The sequence below is a fragment of the Fulmarus glacialis genome, unplaced genomic scaffold (genome assembly GCF_000690835.1).
Source record: "Fulmarus glacialis isolate BGI_N327 unplaced genomic scaffold, ASM69083v1 scaffold21469, whole genome shotgun sequence".
NCBI classification, from domain to species: domain Eukaryota; kingdom Metazoa; phylum Chordata; class Aves; order Procellariiformes; family Procellariidae; genus Fulmarus; species Fulmarus glacialis.
Genome location: NW_009234175.1, coordinates 29,458 through 47,541, shown reverse-complemented (window position 1 = coordinate 47,541; position 18,084 = coordinate 29,458). Strand labels below are relative to the sequence as shown.

General features: G+C 41.8%; 1 protein-coding gene across 1 annotated transcript in view; it reads left to right on the top strand.

The window, feature by feature from the left end:
- Nucleotides 1–1,794: 1,794 nt before the first annotated feature.
- Nucleotides 1,795–18,084, top strand: part of MBOAT1 (membrane bound O-acyltransferase domain containing 1) — a 32,738-nt gene continuing 16,448 nt past the window's right edge. The window contains exons 1-5 of the mRNA XM_009585582.1: nt 1,795–1,994; nt 2,192–2,353; nt 2,891–2,968; nt 6,645–6,740; nt 16,233–16,288. Coding sequence (XP_009583877.1) covers nt 1,795–1,994; nt 2,192–2,353; nt 2,891–2,968; nt 6,645–6,740; nt 16,233–16,288 — 592 coding nt within the window. The remainder of the gene's footprint in view (nt 1,995–2,191; nt 2,354–2,890; nt 2,969–6,644; nt 6,741–16,232; nt 16,289–18,084) is intronic.

Sequence of the window (18,084 nt, the reverse complement as noted above, 5' to 3'; positions counted from 1 at the left end):
GTGGTTACCTGCCTTAGGTGTGTCTGCCATGGGATCTTGCACTTTCATTTTGCTGTATGTGTGAACCTCTGAAGTTGCAGCATCTTTAACATCTCAGACTGAACATACAAGAACTGGGTGAAAGTAAAAAGCAAACGCTTCCTTATCTTGATGGTTTTTACTGGTGTAAAGCTTCCATGATTCACGCTGCACAGAAGGGGTATTGTCTTTTAAACAATCAGCCACATCAGGTTTCTTGGAGTCTCTGCACTTTCCTTCTTTATACTGAATCAGAGGGGCTCTGCATGCCACAAAGTTGAGCTCCGCTGGATGTACTAGTATGACGCTAAGTGGGAGCAGGCCGAGGTGGGATTAAGGTTCGCTGGATTGTCACTGATGAATTGGCATCCATCAGTCTTGGAAACTTGCTTAGAAAGGATGTGATCAGAGCAGCCCTGTAGGGTATGTACTCTCTTCAGCCATTTCTGCGGTACCTCTGGCTGTGGAAGGAGGGGAGGGGAGGAGTTAGTGTTTTGAGTGTCACTGTATTGTAATAAACCAGGTGGGAGTTTGGGATTTGTACTACAACATCTGGGTTTTGTGAGACCAGTGCAATTTTTTTTCTCTCACTTTTGAAATCTTGTACGGAAAATAAGAATTGTCTTATTTAAATAAAGCGTAAAGTATTGTCATAATAAGACACTGCTAATTACTTGCTTTTGGGTGTAGTTCTATGATACTGTCTGTTGTAAATGCTGGTTGCTTACATGAACAAGAAATAAATAGATATTGTCTCTGCTCCAAAGAACTAAAATTCAGCATATCTAAATATTTAAATTATTGCATTATTCTATTGCATGGCTGCCTGCATCACTGAAATAAAGGAACACGAGCAATGTAGCCAACCAACCTTTAATAAAAGCATTTGATTGAACAGCACCATGTTGGATCTAGTCCACCAGAATAAAAGCAGTTTGGGGCTGTAGTGTCTTGTTAAACACATTGTAAATGGTTTTGACAAGAAGCCTGGTTGAATCCAACCACTTCTGGACAGCCGGCATGTCAGAGCATTTCCAAGTGAGATGTATCATCCTGTCCTGGACTGATAGCTTTGGATAATCCTCTAATCCAAGTGATTGCTTAAATGTTGCAGCCTATTTAGTTTTGCTCAGTCCAGGATGACTTGCTGCTGGAGAGCTCAGGGTGAATTTTTTTTTGAATAAAAAAAGAACTGCAGCTGAATAAATGAATTTAACTCCAGCTGTCTAGGGTCCAGGCTGGACTTACGGATGTCGTAACCTAATGCTGTTAGAGACGGCTCCTGAGCGCTGTTGTTCCTCTGACTTCTGGGATTTTTGCTGAGGCTGTCAAAGAGAAGGTGACTTGAAGAAGGCAGTGTCAGTTTTGTTCTGAGGACACTGAAGCTTTTGCTTGTCCTTGTGTCTGACAGGAGTAGCCTCTAGTCATGGACTACTTGCCCTCCGCATATACCTGTCTTGTGCTCCCACTGCCATTGCTGCTGCCTTACCATGGGGCCAGATGGCATCCTGTGCTCTATAGAGACATGCAGTAGCCAAAGAACAATAGAGAAGAGTTTTCCTTTAGCTGTCTGAGTGGTGGTAGAGCAAAGTGGTTTGCAGTCTTGAACTGCAAAAAATTGGTAAGTGGAAAGGCCTGCTTGGAGGATGCTGTGGAGTAGAGGATTTCAACTAAGAAGGAAGGCTGTCCAGTTATTGCCTGTGAAACAGTGTCACATCAGGATTGTTGATTTTGCCCTTCTTTTGGGGTTTGTGGAGAAAGTCAGGCACCGGGGCAATGCTTCAGAGTCCCAGTCTGCATCTCGGCCTCTGCTCCCACCAGCAGGACGGAATTGGGGGTGACGTTCCCTGCACCTGGGCTGGGCTGGTGTGCCAGCACTGCTGGCAGCCGAGCAGAGCCCTGTCCTGGGGAGAGCCAGAGCCCACCTGTACCTCGAGTAGCTGGAGCCTGCTCTTCCTTCTGTCTGAGCTTTTGGGTGGCTACATGCTTTTTTAATCCCTTCTGTTGTTGGCCAAGGAAAGTTACTGCTTGGGCTCGCAAGTGAGAATGCTGAGAAACAAAAGATACATTGCTCTCACTTCCCCCTCCCCTTTTCCTGACTCCACTCTTTATTGTTCTGAGAATGGAGAGATTCCTTCCCCCCTCCTGCAAGAATCACAACCATTTTTTGTTTTGTTTGTCTTTTCCAGATCAATTTTGTAGCCTGTCAACTGTTTGCACTTTTGGCTGCGTTTTGGTTTCGTATTTACTTGGGTCCCAGTCATGCCAGCTCTGCTGTTCGCCATGCATTTGCCACCCTCTTTGGAATATACTTCGCTGTCTTCTGCTTTGGGTGGTGAGTATTTAGTCACCATGTAGACAAGGCTTGGGTAAAAATATTTTTAAACTTCATATCAGCTTTTCTGGATTACATCTTTTTAGTCTGAAGGCACTTCCTATGTTATCCTAAAAAAAAAAAAAAAAAAGAATTCCTAACTAGCATAACCATCCCAAACCCTCAAAGTAAAATGAACCATGAGAGTATTTGTAAGTGAAGTATTTAATCTGTGATGTTTGTTCTGGAAGTTAAAGCCACACCAGTCTGCTGTGAAGATACCTCTTTTGGAAAAGATGCATCTAGTTTGAACGTGCACTTTGAGCTAGGCTGCTCTTTCTCTGAATGAAACTCATTGACAATACCTTGTCAGTAAGTATTAAACTATGTAGGATATTCAGGCTACAAAGATGTTATTGTGCTAATCCATGTTTACTGAAACCCTGATATGACATCGCATTTATGTCATTTGCATGGAAAAATATTCCCTCACTCTGAACTGCCAGCCCTTGCAGGTCACATAGAAATTATCTAAATACTCACTTTATTGTCTTTAAGGTATTCCATTCATCTTTTTGTCCTGGTGATGATGAACTATGGTATTATGAATATGGCAAGTATTCCCAACGTCCACAGGTGAGCTGATGTGGCTGCAAGTCTGGAGCTGCCCCTCTGACTACTTCTCTCCTTTCATAAAGAAGCATGACGGTTTTTTAGGACTACCTTCTCTTCTTTCCTGCCTTTCTCTCCCAGTTACTTGCAGGAGCTTTGTTCGTTCAGTTACAGAAGCAGCTGTAATCTCCATTTGTGGTCCCTACAAAATTGCTGGCCTCAAAAGTTGGCTTTTGTAGGCTTAATAATTTATGCCCAAACCTCTGGTTTCTTAAGCATAATGAAGTCATATTCTCCTTGGTCTTCGGTCCTTGAGGATCGCTTTTGATAATCCTTTTTAATGTGTTTTCCCCCTTGCTGTTTGGCCTTTAGGTATTTTCCACTTATTCTTGAGTTAAGTAGTTCAAATAAGGTCACTGTGGCAGCTTAACTTAGTGATCCACAAAATGAAGTCTTGCATTTGGTACTTGGCTTTGAGCTTGAAAAAGTAGAAAGTACCAGAAATGTCATTGCTTTGAAGCAGATGCTTACGGCATCATCATGAGGAGTTCTTGACCATTGGATCTTTCTTTTCCCTATACAAAAGTCTCAGAGGAAGGAAGACACCTAAGACTCCTAATGTGCTTTATCAAACAAGTGCCTTCCTGGCCAAAAGACAAAAAGCACTTTCATATGAAAATGAAAACTACATGGTAGTTATATCTGCTTCTTTCACTGAATAAGAGGAAGTTCATGTGGAAGAACTACTCTGCTCAGTCACTGAGCCTTCTCATGTGGATACCATACTCTCTGTTAGGGTTCGGTGCGTGGGAGTTTTTAAAATTGTGCAGGTGGAGTTGTTTGCTTCCCATCAATCTGCTCAAATAGGAATTTTTAGTTGTAAAACTGCTACTTTATAGGAGGCTAGAAGGACGAGCTGGTAGTTCTTCCCACTTCTTTACTTTTGTGTTGGCCTCCGTAAGAGCATGTGGTTAATACTGTGGTTTGGTTTGGGTGTGTTGCAGGTGATTTCTGTCTCTACACTATGTGGCTGTTTCTGTAGCTGCTGCTGAATGCTCACATGCGCATCAGTCTGGGCTGGGGAATGGAAACCCTTTCTTGGCTTGTCTTCAGGGCCAGGGCTGTCTGAGGATCTGATGCTCGGATAATCATCTCCCCATCTTCTTTAGCTCTTCCTGAGGCAACCCCTCTCTAATGTCCAAATGGGAACCATCATTTATGGTTTCTCTAGGATTGTTTAGAGATGTGAACCATAAACAACAGGCCTGTCTATAGCAGTCACTAGCATTTTGCACCAGCAATATAGGTATTAATCAAGGAGGTTTTTTCCACCCCTTCACAGAGTGCAAAGCCCAGAAATCCAGAGGTAATAAGTTAAAAAAAAAAAAAGTAATTGGACAATGTTTATGAAAGAAATGCCATCCAGAGACAAGAAGGAAAAGGTGCTAAAAATGTGTATTACTTGTCTCCAGGTCATTGTCCCTGCCCATCATTTGGGGGAAATGCAGGAGTTACTGGTCGTAGATCAGAGGAACCAAGTCTACAGAGGGAATCATCCAATACTTTATTATGTTTTCCTGGACAAGTTGAGGTGGTGGTAGGGAAATGGGTACAGTTTCAACAGGAAACCCCCTCACTCTTACTGATTAGCCAATTACTCACAATGGGAAAAATAGCTGTATACTGCAACACAAATTAAGCCAGTTCATATAATGTCGCCCACTGCTGCAAGATAGTTATGTGTTGATTAGAGTCAATGTGAAATAGCAATCCAAAATGCTGATAGACCTTAGGAGAGCTGGGAGGATTGGGTTGGGACTTTTCTAGTGTATTTCACTAGCCATAGCAGTGTGATTCAAGGTATATCCACATTATTAATCTGGGCAGAATAACAAACTGCTTGAGAGTAAGCTTGAAAAATGCCAGTTCAAGGGCTGGACCTGTTCATACAGAGGGCCTGTAAGAGCACTGGATCCTTCATAGTGGGGCTCCAAGACTTGGCTTTTTTCCCCCCAAAACGCAAGTGGAAGTGAACAAATGAAATAAAGAAATTACATAGTTTAACTTGCATGCTCCTTTCCATGGTTATTTTCTGCTAGTTTGCTCTCTGGTGAGGCTACCAGCCTTCAAGGCCTATAAATGGACAAACTAATCCAGCATCAGAAATGCTCCCAGCTGCAGCAGCGATTCAGTATATCTCTCCCTGCTCACCCCCCTTTCAATCTAGGTGCTTTACGCTTAAGCATTGAGGCTTATTTTAGATGCTTCATCCCATCTGTCACAGTTACATGTCTGAGCTGGGTGACTTGCCTTTGGAGGGATGCTTGCCGTTCTCCCTGGATGAGAGGGAGCCCAAAGATCTCACTAAGGCTGGACTGGATGCCTGACTGAGATAAAATAAGATTAATTCTGCTCTGACTCTCCTGAAGAAGCTGTCATGTTCCTTCAGCCTGCCTTTCATCCAGCTGTTTGCTGTGGGCCATGTGATCTGCAGGTTGCCTTACAATCCATCACTGTCATTTGCACTGCAGTTTATTAGTCCCCAGGGAGGAAAAACTCATTTCTTTTAAAGCCAGCCATGATTTGACAAAGGCCTGGCTCGTTTTCAGTCATCTGGTGACTGTTCCGCTTGTTTGATTTCACCTTTAGATCCCCACCATAATCAATCCTCCCATAGGTCTGGGGGGACCCCACTTGGCAGTGTGTGCTACCAGCCTGCCTGACCTCCCATGGCTTAGCTCTGCTGGGTGTGCAGTCTCGTTCCTCTGTAGATCTTTGCATCTTCTCCTCCACGTGACTGTCTTCTCCTGATGCAGGGGACACCAGTAGACCTGGTCCTGGCCTGTCCATGTGATGCGTTTCATTCTGGTGTCCCAGCTCTCTGTTGCACTGTCTAGTTTGCTTAATTTGTCAGTATTGTTTCCAAATATCCATCTGCTTCTTACCTCCCCAGTAGCCTCTTTCTTGCTTGGGTAAATACAGGGAGAAGTTAGTTGTAGGAAAGGCTGCATCTGCCCCACCTAGATGCTGCAACGCCTCCAGTCCTCAGACCGTTCAACTCTTAAGATAGAAGGAGTCATGCTACTGTCCTGCGTAACATAATTTTGTGGTCATCTTGAAAAACAGAGAGTGAATTTGTCAAGCTCTGCTTAAGGAATGCTTCTTCTGGAAAGGGGCATCTTTCAGTATTTAGAACTGAAAACATTAGACTATGTGTAATTATCTGCCTTTGTACAAAATCAGAAGAGAGAAAGTATCTTAAAGTTGAAATATGTTAGTTTCTGGTAGATCTGGGGAGTTGTACATGTAAATAAAGAACATTTACAGATAGAAGAGGCAATGGATAACTTCAGCGACAGTATCATCTGGTTTCAAATACTTGAGTCAGACAGAAATTTTCAAAATAATGTGTGAGGGTGGGAAACTAAATTCCCAACTTGAAGTGATTCTATTTTTTCTTTTCTTTTTTCCCACCCCCAGTGTGAGGAGACACCTCTGTAATGTTTTAGCTGGGTACACAAAACCATTAGTCCTCTTTGAAAATTTCTGCCAGATCTTGTAACATAGCTTCAGACTTGTTAACAACCTAATTTGCAAAATCAAACTCTACTCCTAAACAAGCCCAAACCCAATTTGAGTGATTCTAGTTCTTATTGATATTTGTGTTGGTAACTACGTGTTCTGTATGTTATGTTTTTAGGTACTCCTTTGTCGTAGCTATGGGATACCTCACGTTGTGCCACATAAGCCGAATATACATATTTCATTATGGTATTCTTACTACAGATTTTTCCGGGTGAGTGAGTCTGCAAGCTGGGTCCTGTGTCAATTAGTATTAGTTAAATTTAATACATTTTAAGAATAATTTTAATGTTATCTGGGGAGTGCCTGCAATTTTGTTTCCCTTAAGCTTTTTCTAAGACTTTTTTTTTTTTTTTAAGGAAGGAATAAACACTGTGATTTTTGCATTGCTTCATTGTTTCTCCTGTTTTCTTGCTAGGCACTATCTAGTTAGGAAGGTAGAGCTTGGTTAGCTAGACTTCCACCTAGAGCAGCCTGGGAGGATAAGTCTGCACAGTCGCTCGCTGGAGCTGGAGGAGCGCTTATAGCCCTGGCAAGCAGCACGGCTGGTGCCCTGGTCCCTGGTGGTCTGCCCTGAGAGGTGGGGTGGGCTGCTCTCCTCCCACTTTCCTAGGCACAGCTGTCGGCTCCGGGTCTTCCCCATTCTGATTTATCTTGATGCCCCAACTGGGAAGGTGTTTCCCACCCCAGGCACTCCAGCAGGCGGGAGGGGAGGGCTTTGGCAGAGGGCGAGTGGTGGGGGGAGCTGGGAGGTGGGTGGGCAGGTGCGTAACCCGGACAGAGAGACACGAGATCAGCTTTCGCTCTCGGCGCCTGTCTTAGACGGGTGCTCTCATGGGGGCAGGTTGTGGCTGCTGTTTAAATAGCACAACTTTTTATATGCCATGCATTTCTGTGGAACAGTGTTCATATACACTGTAGTCTCTGTTTGATTTCACTGAAGCAGTAGAGGATGCTTTGCAAAAATATAGACAGCTAACCCTATACATTTTGTTTATGAGAGGAAAGTATACTTTTGCATGATTTTAAAAGTGTGCTAATCCGTATTCCACTTGTTTAATTGAATGTCTTGAATACAGAGTAATTAGTAACGTACTATGAAAAACCTCTGTAAACTGGCACAGTAAGTTACAGATGCCTCTTCCAAGCCTCTGTCTTCTTACGGGCAACTGGAGTTTTTTGCTGTCTGTGTGCATGTGTGTCTGTGTGAGGTGGTAGTGGGTTGAAGCATTTAATTAAATTGTGGGGGGGAACTTCTGAGATTTTGGAGTTTTTTTTATTAGAGGAGGAGACAGAAATGATAACTTATACATTTAGAGAAATTTAGTTCTATAATTTTTTCTGCGGTTCTTTTAATACACAAAAGCATGTCCTGAAAGAGCATGACATACCAAGAAGCCTATAAATGGGATTGGAATGCTATAGCTCTGTGTGTGTATGAGACAGAGAAATACAAGAGAGCATGTTTTTCTGAATAGTGCGTTCAGAAATGCACTGTGAGGCGTATTAGCTGTCCTCCTCTGAAGAAATTTAATAAAGATCCAGTTGAGAGTGGGGGTGGAAGAGGAGGAATGGTGGTTGTTTATACTATAGACTAGGTAACATTTTCTTCTCTCGTGATGAAAAGGGAGCTACTTTTATCTAATGATGAGCTTGAGGATAATAATGGTACTGAAAGAATAATACCTGAACTTACTCTGTTATTTGATTTTGTCCTGATGCTTCAAGGTATAAACCAATTCCTAAACTTCAGTCAAACATAAAACTGCAAAGTGATAAACAACTGGAAAATGTAGTATAGATACGAACTATATCTTCATGGTATATTTTAAAAACTAAGAATAAACAAAAATATTGTAGCGGTATTAATAAAAATTTGCAATCCAAAGTGCTCAAACCCAGGTCAGCCTCATAAATCTGTCTTAAAACCTGTTTTCCTCAGCTGTAAATTAATATGTGCCCACTGAGGCTTTATGCACATACCTAAACAGATGTGATGACCCAGAGAGACAAAATATACCCCCTGACCACCGTTTTACCATGTATGAGCAGCAACTGAACCTTCTCTTGCTTGTTCTCCCATGTTTGATGGTTCCACATCTGTTGCATTTGGTAATAGGGAAGCATTCAAACAGGCTCCTGGCTGGAAGGATGGCCTTAAAGTTCTCCCTCAGGACTTCAGAAACAACAGAGACAGAATCCGTGGAGCGATGCCCATCTCCCTCCAGCCTCCCACCCTTTTGGACGAATGTGGCTGGTGACATACACTGAGAAGGCAAAACACTGGATTTAAGGGAATTTTTAAGAGGGAACAAAAACCTTGTCATCTGCTGACTTGTATGTGAGGTCTCAGTATCTCGTAAGTCTCTGGTGATATCTGATTGCAAGGAGGAAGTTTTAATCCACATCAAATAGGCACGTAGCCAGTTCTAGTGCCATCAGCTTTCCAATGTCAGTTCCCTAAAGTGACAAGCCAGATGTTAAACGAGTGTTTCCCAATGTCGGTGCTGAAAGCTGGCGTACCTCATTTGCTCTCTTGACCTGCTTTGTGCACTTAACTATTTGCATGCATAACCCTTTTGATGTGTGCTTGCAAATGTATTTTTTTGGTTCTTTAGTAGTAGTTGGTTGTGCTATTTCTTTGGAGTCCCCCCCCATTTTGAGAACACAGCTTGTAAAATGCAGGTAGGGATGAACGGAGAACAAGGTAACTATTGAGTCATGTCTTAAGTAAACTGGAAAATCAAACTATGACTCACCACTTCAAGGTTAAGAAGTAAGGAAACTTGTTCTCTACTGATGACTAGTTAATTCTTCTAACTCATGCAAAGGGTAGGTTTGGTCACTGACTCCCACAATCAAAACGGTACTCAAGCTGCTTGCAGCAATTTCTTGATTTAAGTGTGTTTCATGTATTGCATAGTACTTAGGTGAAAAGTGCATTTTTTTTTAAACTATGTGCCAGATTTTAATGAAAACCAGTTCCAGTTTGCTACACTTTAATTTTAATTACTTTTTAAAAAATACATATATATTTTATCCAGGTTCTTTCACTTATATTATTTCACAAAGATGTGGTGACATAATTTAGGAATTTTCTGCTGACTGCTTTCTCAAAGAAAACTATTCATTTTTGAACACTAATTGTAGAATAACTGAATGCTGTGCTCCCCTCTTAATTCAAATCAGTCTTTGAGAGAAACATGCATATTTTATTTTGCTTGGTTTGCCATGGTGTTTATACATTGTACCTAGGAATACTAAATCCTAACTCTTTCTCTCTCTTTTTCTCTCTCTTATTTCTTCTTTATGCTAAGAGGATTATGCTGGTAAGTTGCCTGGTTTCTATACAACTTTATAAAAATGGTAATACTAACATACAGTTTGGGTTTTTTTCTTTGTATCACAGGCTCAGACCGAGTATAGTAATATTATGGCTTTAGAGAGAAATTAGTTTAAAATAAATCAAGGGATCTTGATTGGGATTTTTGGAAACTAGTAATAGATATGGTTTCAATCTAGCAAGCTACATGAACAAATGCCATATGCATATGATCATTTGGACAGAATTCAGAGGAGCTCCTCAACCATACGAAGTTGTTTCTGCTTTAATCCTTTGCTTGACCCTAGCGCTTTTTGGTTTCCTCTTTGAATTCTTGCAGTGTCTGAGCAAAATTTCCTAATATTGCATCTCATTTGGTGAATGTCAGGGAACAATGTGCACATGTGAGTTTCTTGGTGCCATTCCTTACAGAAAAGAAAGTCAGTTTGTGACAGTTACCACACACACTGGGATTGCTTTCAATCTTCTGTTGGTATTGGAGAGACCAGAGCTGAATTATCAGGGAGACTCGAGTAGTTTTCCTCCTTACAGATGTCAAATCTGTATCTCTTACGTGAGTGTTTTGGTGGATGTCACTCTCCAGAAGGAATGGACATCTTTACGTGTTTGCTCTATCCCAAATGCAGAACAGCAGCAGCATTCTCAGCAAACTGCTTAGAAAGGGGTGGTCATTGAAAGAGCCCTCTCGAAAAGCCATGTAAGCAGATACTTTAGTAACAAGTGTCACTACAGGCAGTGAATTTTTGTCGGGTGGTTAGTGCTTTGTTGCTGTTTTTTCCTCTCTCAGTGGCTTAGTGTCAACCACGAAAGAAAGGAACAAAGGTACAACAGCCGCTTTTTACAAAGGAAATACATTTGCTGATGGAAACAAACATAGATATACTCTGTTACCATGTTGAAACACAATGCAGAAATACTAACTGGTCCTGCGAGTTCAGTTGGTTATTTTTCTTTTCTTGTTTTTTAAATGTATGGAGTGCAATGTGTTGCCTGCCTGTTCCAGCTGCTCTGGGTAGCTCGGGTCGGCAGCAAGTCCCCCGAGGCAGTGCTGCAGCGCACGTGCAGGGGGAGCAAGGGGAGGTCAGTCGGTTTTCCGTGGCCGCTCGCTGCTTGGCTGTTCTGCTGGGCATTTGTCCGCTTGAAAATGACTGAGATCACTTACCGTTGGTTACACAGAAGCCCTGCAAGAGCTGCAATACGGGAATTAGCCAAAATTCAAGCAGGCAGTCAGTACTAGAGAGCTCCACATACCTAGTGCATCCTGCGACACTTCTCCAGACGTAAATACTCTTTTAAGTGAAATGCTTCTATCATGAAGGCGTAAGAAACATTCTTTGGGAGCTTGCACCAGAAAAACACATGAAGCAAATTGGAAGTTGCTTTGAGTGCGTGAGCGTGTTTAGTGAAATATTTTTCCTCTATGTGCCGAAAGCAGAAGTAAGAGCCCGTTGCCAGTGAAGCCGTTGTGGCGTCTCTGGCTCGGCGATCCCCTCGGCAGCACGCTTAATGTCGTAGCAGGGTGTGACTGTGTGAACTTCTCGTCATGGCTTCAGGGCTAAAGAGATAAACCTGAAATAAATGTTTGCTGTTTTGGAGCCTTGTCTACAGTGAGCCTTTTGACTCCACCTCCTCTTCTAGTGAAATCAGGTCAGTGGAAACTATTTCTAGTGAGCGTGTGCCAGATTCCTGCATGGGATTACCTAAGGTCAGGCAGACTCTGCTTGATAAACGTCTTTTCTCTCATCAGCATCGAAGCTTGCTCAGTGCAGAAGCCAGCCTGTGATACGGGGGGGATCCCCACAGCAGGCTACAACCGATGCTAACATCTTTAGTTCCACTGGCCTGTGCTTCTGGGCAAAGTTATTATGTGGGGGCAAGCCATGTTTAAAAATGACATTAACTGGTATGTTTTTATTTGGAAAGTTTAATTAGGGGGGTAAAACCCTCTGTTGAGCATTCTCTGTAAACCATTACATGCTTAAAGGTCTTGTGTTATTTTTTCAAGGCATCTAACGTAAGGTAAAGACAGTTTTGGTGTTTTTTTTTTTAATTTGTTGAAATTTCCTATTTCATACTGACTCCCTGGGGTAATTTCTTGATTTTTTTTTTTTTTTTTTTTAGTTAAAAGTTGGCCACTATGGTTTGTGTGTAGGAGGTACAATGCAGCTACAACCTGAGATTAAACTCTTAGCTAATATATAAAACATAGGGGGGGTCGGGAAATCACACCACAGGTAAATCTAGTTCTGTACTTCTGTGCTAGTTTGTAACTGTAGTGGATGTAGAGGATATAGAATCATAGCACTTAGCGTGTAGCTGCAAAGCAATTGGAAGGTGTTCAAATATGATTGAGTTCAAGTCATTTAGGCTTCTTAAATATGTGTTTTATTTCCAATGTCCTGTTTCTAGGGGTAGATCTTCATGCTTCATCTGTAAATGCAAGTATAGTAGGTAGATTTTCTTTTTAAATTCAACCTAATAATTTGCCCCACTCGCAACGACCTGTGCATCTCTCAAAATTTGGGAGAAAGAAAGATTGTTGGAAGTTTTACAGCTTTGTTAACTCCCCTTCTTGTTTGTAGCACTTCTGGCTTTTTCCAGAAGAGTCTAAAGTTTAAAATATTATCATGTCAGAAACAGTTGACTATATGTGATATGATGCTGTATTTTACATATTAACTTGCTCAGTGTTTTATTGCTGTTTAAAATTAGAGGTTACGTGAAAGGCTGAACAGAAATGACAATTCAATACTCTGGTATTGCCAAGTTTTAATAATCAAAACTCACATGTGTGTTTAGGAAATGATTATATTTTTTCCCCTAAATTAAATGTATTTTTCTTATCTAGTTTTTAATATTGATTCAGGACTTGTGTCCACATGCATTGTTCTGGAAATATGGGGGAAAGGACTGTTTTTCATTCTGAAGAAACAAAACCAGTCTTAGACTTGCTCTATGTGTGTGTTTGTGATGAGGAGAGATCGGTGAGTCCCCAGGGAGGAGTGGGACAGGTATGAGTGTGCAGAAGGTGGGGGGCCCCCACACCCCAAAGGGGTGCCAGAAGATGACAGAGCTCCAGCACTGCTATTGCTTTTTTGTGCTCTGCCCTTTCCTGCAGTGAAAGCCTGGTCCCCTAGTGAGATCAAGTCAGTGGGGGAATGGTAGATGGGTGAGGGAGGAGGAAGATGCTCCCTGTTCACCTGAAACCTTGCTTACCCTTTGTGTGAAGCATTTAATGATATCTGATACTGATCTTGTGAAAGATTTAGAGGGTGTCATCCTATTGCCACTGTAGAGACAGTTTGCACCTTCCCAAGTGGGGTATAGAACAGGTATGTAGACATGTAATACGATGATGGCAGGAGAGAGAAGTGGAGGTATCTCAGATGCACTTTGTGGGTCTCCCTCCCACCCAAGGTGTCAGCAGCATCACTTTTGTGCTCGCTTGTCTCCTCTGGAGCTGGGATTTGAGGGAGGTAGACTGTCTATCTTTTCTGATTTAAGTGCAGGCTGACTTGTTCTGCAGGGTTACAATGAGGCGGTGAATTCCTAATATAGATGAAGACAACCTCTCTCTTCTCTGTGTTTATACATTGTATGACTTCAGCGCAGACTGCACTTCTGCTTCCCTCGGTTATCAGCACATCAGGATTGTTTGCATTTTGGTTCTCTGTGGCTTATGGTGGGGGCCCAATTTTCTAAGACAAGTGTCTAAATTTAGGCACTTAAAGGCATACGGTTTTGGCTCTGAGCCTGAGGTTTAAAGTTACCCGCTTCAATACTGGCATAAAGGGCTTGCCATAAGAAACATATGCAACGAATTGAACCAATTTGAAACAAGTGTTAGTGTTCACCCATAAAGCTAAAAGGTCAAGCACTGACAAAATAAAAATCTGTGTTTATTGCAGTAGAACTGCTGGTTCACTGACAGCCTCTGTCTCTCTTAAGGATTAAAAAAATCTTTTTCTATACTTAAAGGATTGGGATTTATGTATCTTTGAAAGCAAAGTTAAATTTTGTAAATGGAAAAATCTACTTTGAGAAATAGGATGTTGAAGATAATGGTGAAAACAGCTTATAAAAAAATTTTCTTGAAAGATGAATGGGAATAAAAATTAGAATGACTATTTCACAATATTGGAGTTGTCTGGAAGGTGAGAAGTCATTGCTGAATTCGTCCATTCCTTAGCTGCAATCAGTGGTCTAGGTGACCCAAGGAAAGCTGCTGTACAAACCCTTGTGTTACGGTTGTATTCCAGATCTGTGTATATTTAAGCTTGTTCTGGATTTTATGTGCAAGCTTTTTTACTGACATTTCAAGTAGAGACTGCTGAAATGATGAAAATAGTTTCTGATTAAGAAATTGGCTGATACTGCATGTTCTCTGTTTTTGGGTAGAAAATGCAAATTACTCTACCAACGCAGAATTACATGTGGACTCCTGAAAAAGATCAGCCATATTTAGTATTAAGAAAAAAAAAAGACCACTTACAATGAAAGAATGTCTTTTTCCGGTATTCTTGTGTTTACCATGCTCAGCATATTAATTATATTGAAAATCAGTTTGATTTATCATAGTGTGATAATCAGATTGCAAACAGTTTATCTTAGCCATTGGGTTTATATTTGATTGTAACCAGTAGGTCAGTTTAGTCGAGGATGATTCAGAATCTCTTGAAAATCTCTGCAGAACGTGAATATTTGACTGTTGTTTTAGACAAAGATATCATTGAATGTAACTTTCACTTTTTTTTTCTTACCTTGAGAAATCGTTGGGGAAAATACAATGCTCGAACTAAAAAAAAGCCCTCAGCTTTTTTGCTTTCATTGAATTCCAGAAAATACATTACAATATTTAAAATGAATGGCCATAATATTTGGAGTAATCATCTATGTCTCTTTAAAAAGTTCCATATACCAGTCAAACTCTGTAAATAGCATGTACACAAACTCAGGTTTTAATTTCCGTGTTGAAGACATCATTTGTGTTCAAGCAGAAACCTCTGTACAGTTTACGTTGATAATTTATCACCAAATCGAGAAACAATCCATTGTATTAATCCTCAGCGAAGACAAACCTCTTCGGTGGAACTGTTTTTACATATAATCATCACAATTAATGCTTTTGAAATAATGATGTGTCCTCATCACCCATTGCAACCTCCTGCCTATTGCGGTTGTGAAGGTCTCGTGGATGGTGTGAGATCCGGGCACCCTGTGCTGGTGTCCCCAGTGGCAGAGAGATGGGAAGAGGCAGTGGTAGCAGGTCCTCGTCCCTCGCTTTGCCTGCCATGGGTCCTTCCAGATTACAGGTGTTCATGCCGGGTTTTTTGTTTAGGGCTCCACAGCCCTTAGAAGCTGTATATGGATCACAGTTAGCCCTAGAGCCTCTGCCTATGAGGGACTGGTTGGTTGTCCTCCCATCTTTCTTCTTACATACCTCTGAATGCTCCTGGCTTTGTCCTTTACCTTCATGGGGACCAGCTCCTGATGCCACCAAGATGAGTTTTGCCTTTTTTCTGTTCCTTAGCTTCAGCAGCTCACATGTGCCTACAGTGCTGAGAAGCTCTGTAAAGCTGGGTACGGGAAGTATAAGCAGCCCCATTGAATGTAGTGGCTATTCCTGCGCTGCTTGTTTGGTTGGCCCCAAAGCTGCTGGGTTGTTGTAGCCTATAAGTGTGGCTCAGGTACAGCTAGCTCATGTTTTTGGGAGGCTCCAGATCTCGCATGCCCAAACACTCCCAGTTGGATAGTACATCTTGGACAGGCTGTCCACAAGGCAGTCGCATGGCCAAGAAGCAAGTGGGAAACTGCTGTGCTAACAGCTATTCTGGTATTAGCATGTAGTCCTAATTGTAGTCCCCACTATTCATGTGGGGAAATAAGCATCTGTATCTGCAGAGTCAACACTTTTTTAGGGCACTGAAGAGACAGACAATAGGAGAGTAGCAGTAAGAAGAGCCAGAGTTATGTTACAGCAGCATTGTTGTATTCTAGTGTTGCATCGTACAGAGCTTGAATTTGGTCTTTGCCTGAAAGGAAGCCCAGTGGACTGCAGAAGCTGGTATTTCCTAGTGGTGCGATTTCTTCTGAATTACAGTTTGCACTGCTGCAGGATGGGGAGACATAAAATAAGGCTTTGCGCGCACTTAGCAATTAAAAATTCCAGTGCAAGTTACTGTGGGGTTGTTTTGAACCCAGGCAATTTTCTTATGCCTGAGTTCCTCCTTCAGTTTTAATTGGATGTTTTCCACTTGTTGCTAATACAGTTATGCCTTTTAAAGGCATAAAGGCATTCAGTAAGAAAGTTGAAAATAATTTGTATTACAAGACATCTAACTGTTGTTTCTGTCTTTGTTATAGTCCACTGATGATAATTACACAGAAGATCACAACTCTTGCATGCCAGTTACATGATGGTAAGAAAAGGAATCTTTTCCCATGGCCTGAAGACAGCCTTTTTATTCCAGCACAATCTGTGATTGAGTTACGGAGTGGATGAATGTAGTTCAGCAAGTTGCTCCAAATGAAGAAGAAAAATGCTTTGTGGAGGAAAACGAGAAACTTCAAGTTTTGATCAGTTCTCTAGGATCAAACTGTCTTTGCAGTAACGAAGACAACTGTTTTCCCCCTTGGGGGCTCTGCTTCCTTGGGGCCCAATTTGGATTTTACTTAGTACTAGTGTCTGCTGTTTAGATGCTACAGTGCATCTCCATTAAGCTCTCTGAAGCTGTTCTTGATTCTCAAAAATCAAGAGTTGTGTTTGATACATAGGTTTGATACATGTTAATGTAGCAAAAATGTGCTATCACTGATATATTCAGTGATAATATACTCCATGAGTTGCGAGAGATGGAATTCAATAGCTTTTTCCCAGTGCAGGGAGAAGCGCAGTTGCAAGCAAGATAACGTTGTCTTCAGTCTTGTGCTGTGCTGTGACAAAGAGCACTATTATTTCCTAATAAAATGCCTGTCTAGTACAGTGCAAAGACTAGAAATGTCAGTTGTTATCAGTACTGTTATTGCTTGTCTACTGATGTTGCAGTGTGAATTTCTGATGGTCTGAGGCCCATTGCATTCTAAGCTGTGGGTGACTAAATAAGTAGCCTGCTATAAAGTTGTTATGATCTAGGATTTAGGTGATGGCCACACCACAGACTGCAGGGTCTGGCATTGTTCGCAAGCCAAGTTTACACAAGTGGGTCTAATGCTTTTAGCTGGCTATAATGGGTGCAGCTTGAAGCTCGGCTAATTGACCTCGTCATTGACATTCATGTTGCTGAGGCTTCTATGCTTCTGTTACTTAAGCTAGCCAGCTCAGATATCGCTGCGTGCCGCGGTGTGCAGCCTAGGTGCGCATCTAGAATATTGAAGGTAAATGAACAGACAGAAAGGAAAAGATAACAGCAGAGGCAGGAACATTTTCAGCAAAACAGGAATCCTACAGATTAATGATGGTGGAAAAGGCTCATTACACTGTGAACATCCATATATGGAGCAGTTGATCAAATGGAGGCAGCTTGCAGTTCAAGCGTTAGTGACAAATCTCTATTTGTAAAAATTTAACGCAGCTGCCCATAAATGGAAACAGACAAACAAAATACCCAGCCCTTAAGTAATTACGTGCTTAATTGTTTCCCTGAAACTCATGCCCTCCCAGTATTTACAAACTGAAATAGTGGAGAGAGAATGGAAATGAACAGCTTATCAACAGTCTTTTTAGGAAATGGGTCTTGTTTGTGTATCAGTAATTATGGCCAGTAGGTTTAGAACAGTAGTGTTAATTGATGCCAAGCCCCTGATCTTGTGAAGATGTATATATGCGTGCTCAGCATCAAGCGCTGCGACTCATCCCATCGTGAGTTGTTCTGCTGAAGCCAGTGGGATTCCTCGGAGTATGTGCAGCTAAAGCTTCAGAGTGAAGATTTTGAGATATTTGCGATGAGCAACATCTGTTTGTGCACTGGCCATCATACAAGATTTTTCCATAGTTTTCCTGGGACAGCAAGTCGGTGCTCTACCTCTGGCCCCCAAGGTCTCATGCACTCAACAGGAGATCACCCTTCCAGTCTGGACCTTGTACAATTCCAGATTATTACTGATGTGTGTGCTTAGGCTTGCTCCAGCAAGGCAGCCAAGCTGCTCGTTCACACCAGTGGAGCTTCTGTTTTCTGAGAGCCTGTTTCTCTTCCACTGCCCACTCCTCCTGCTGTGA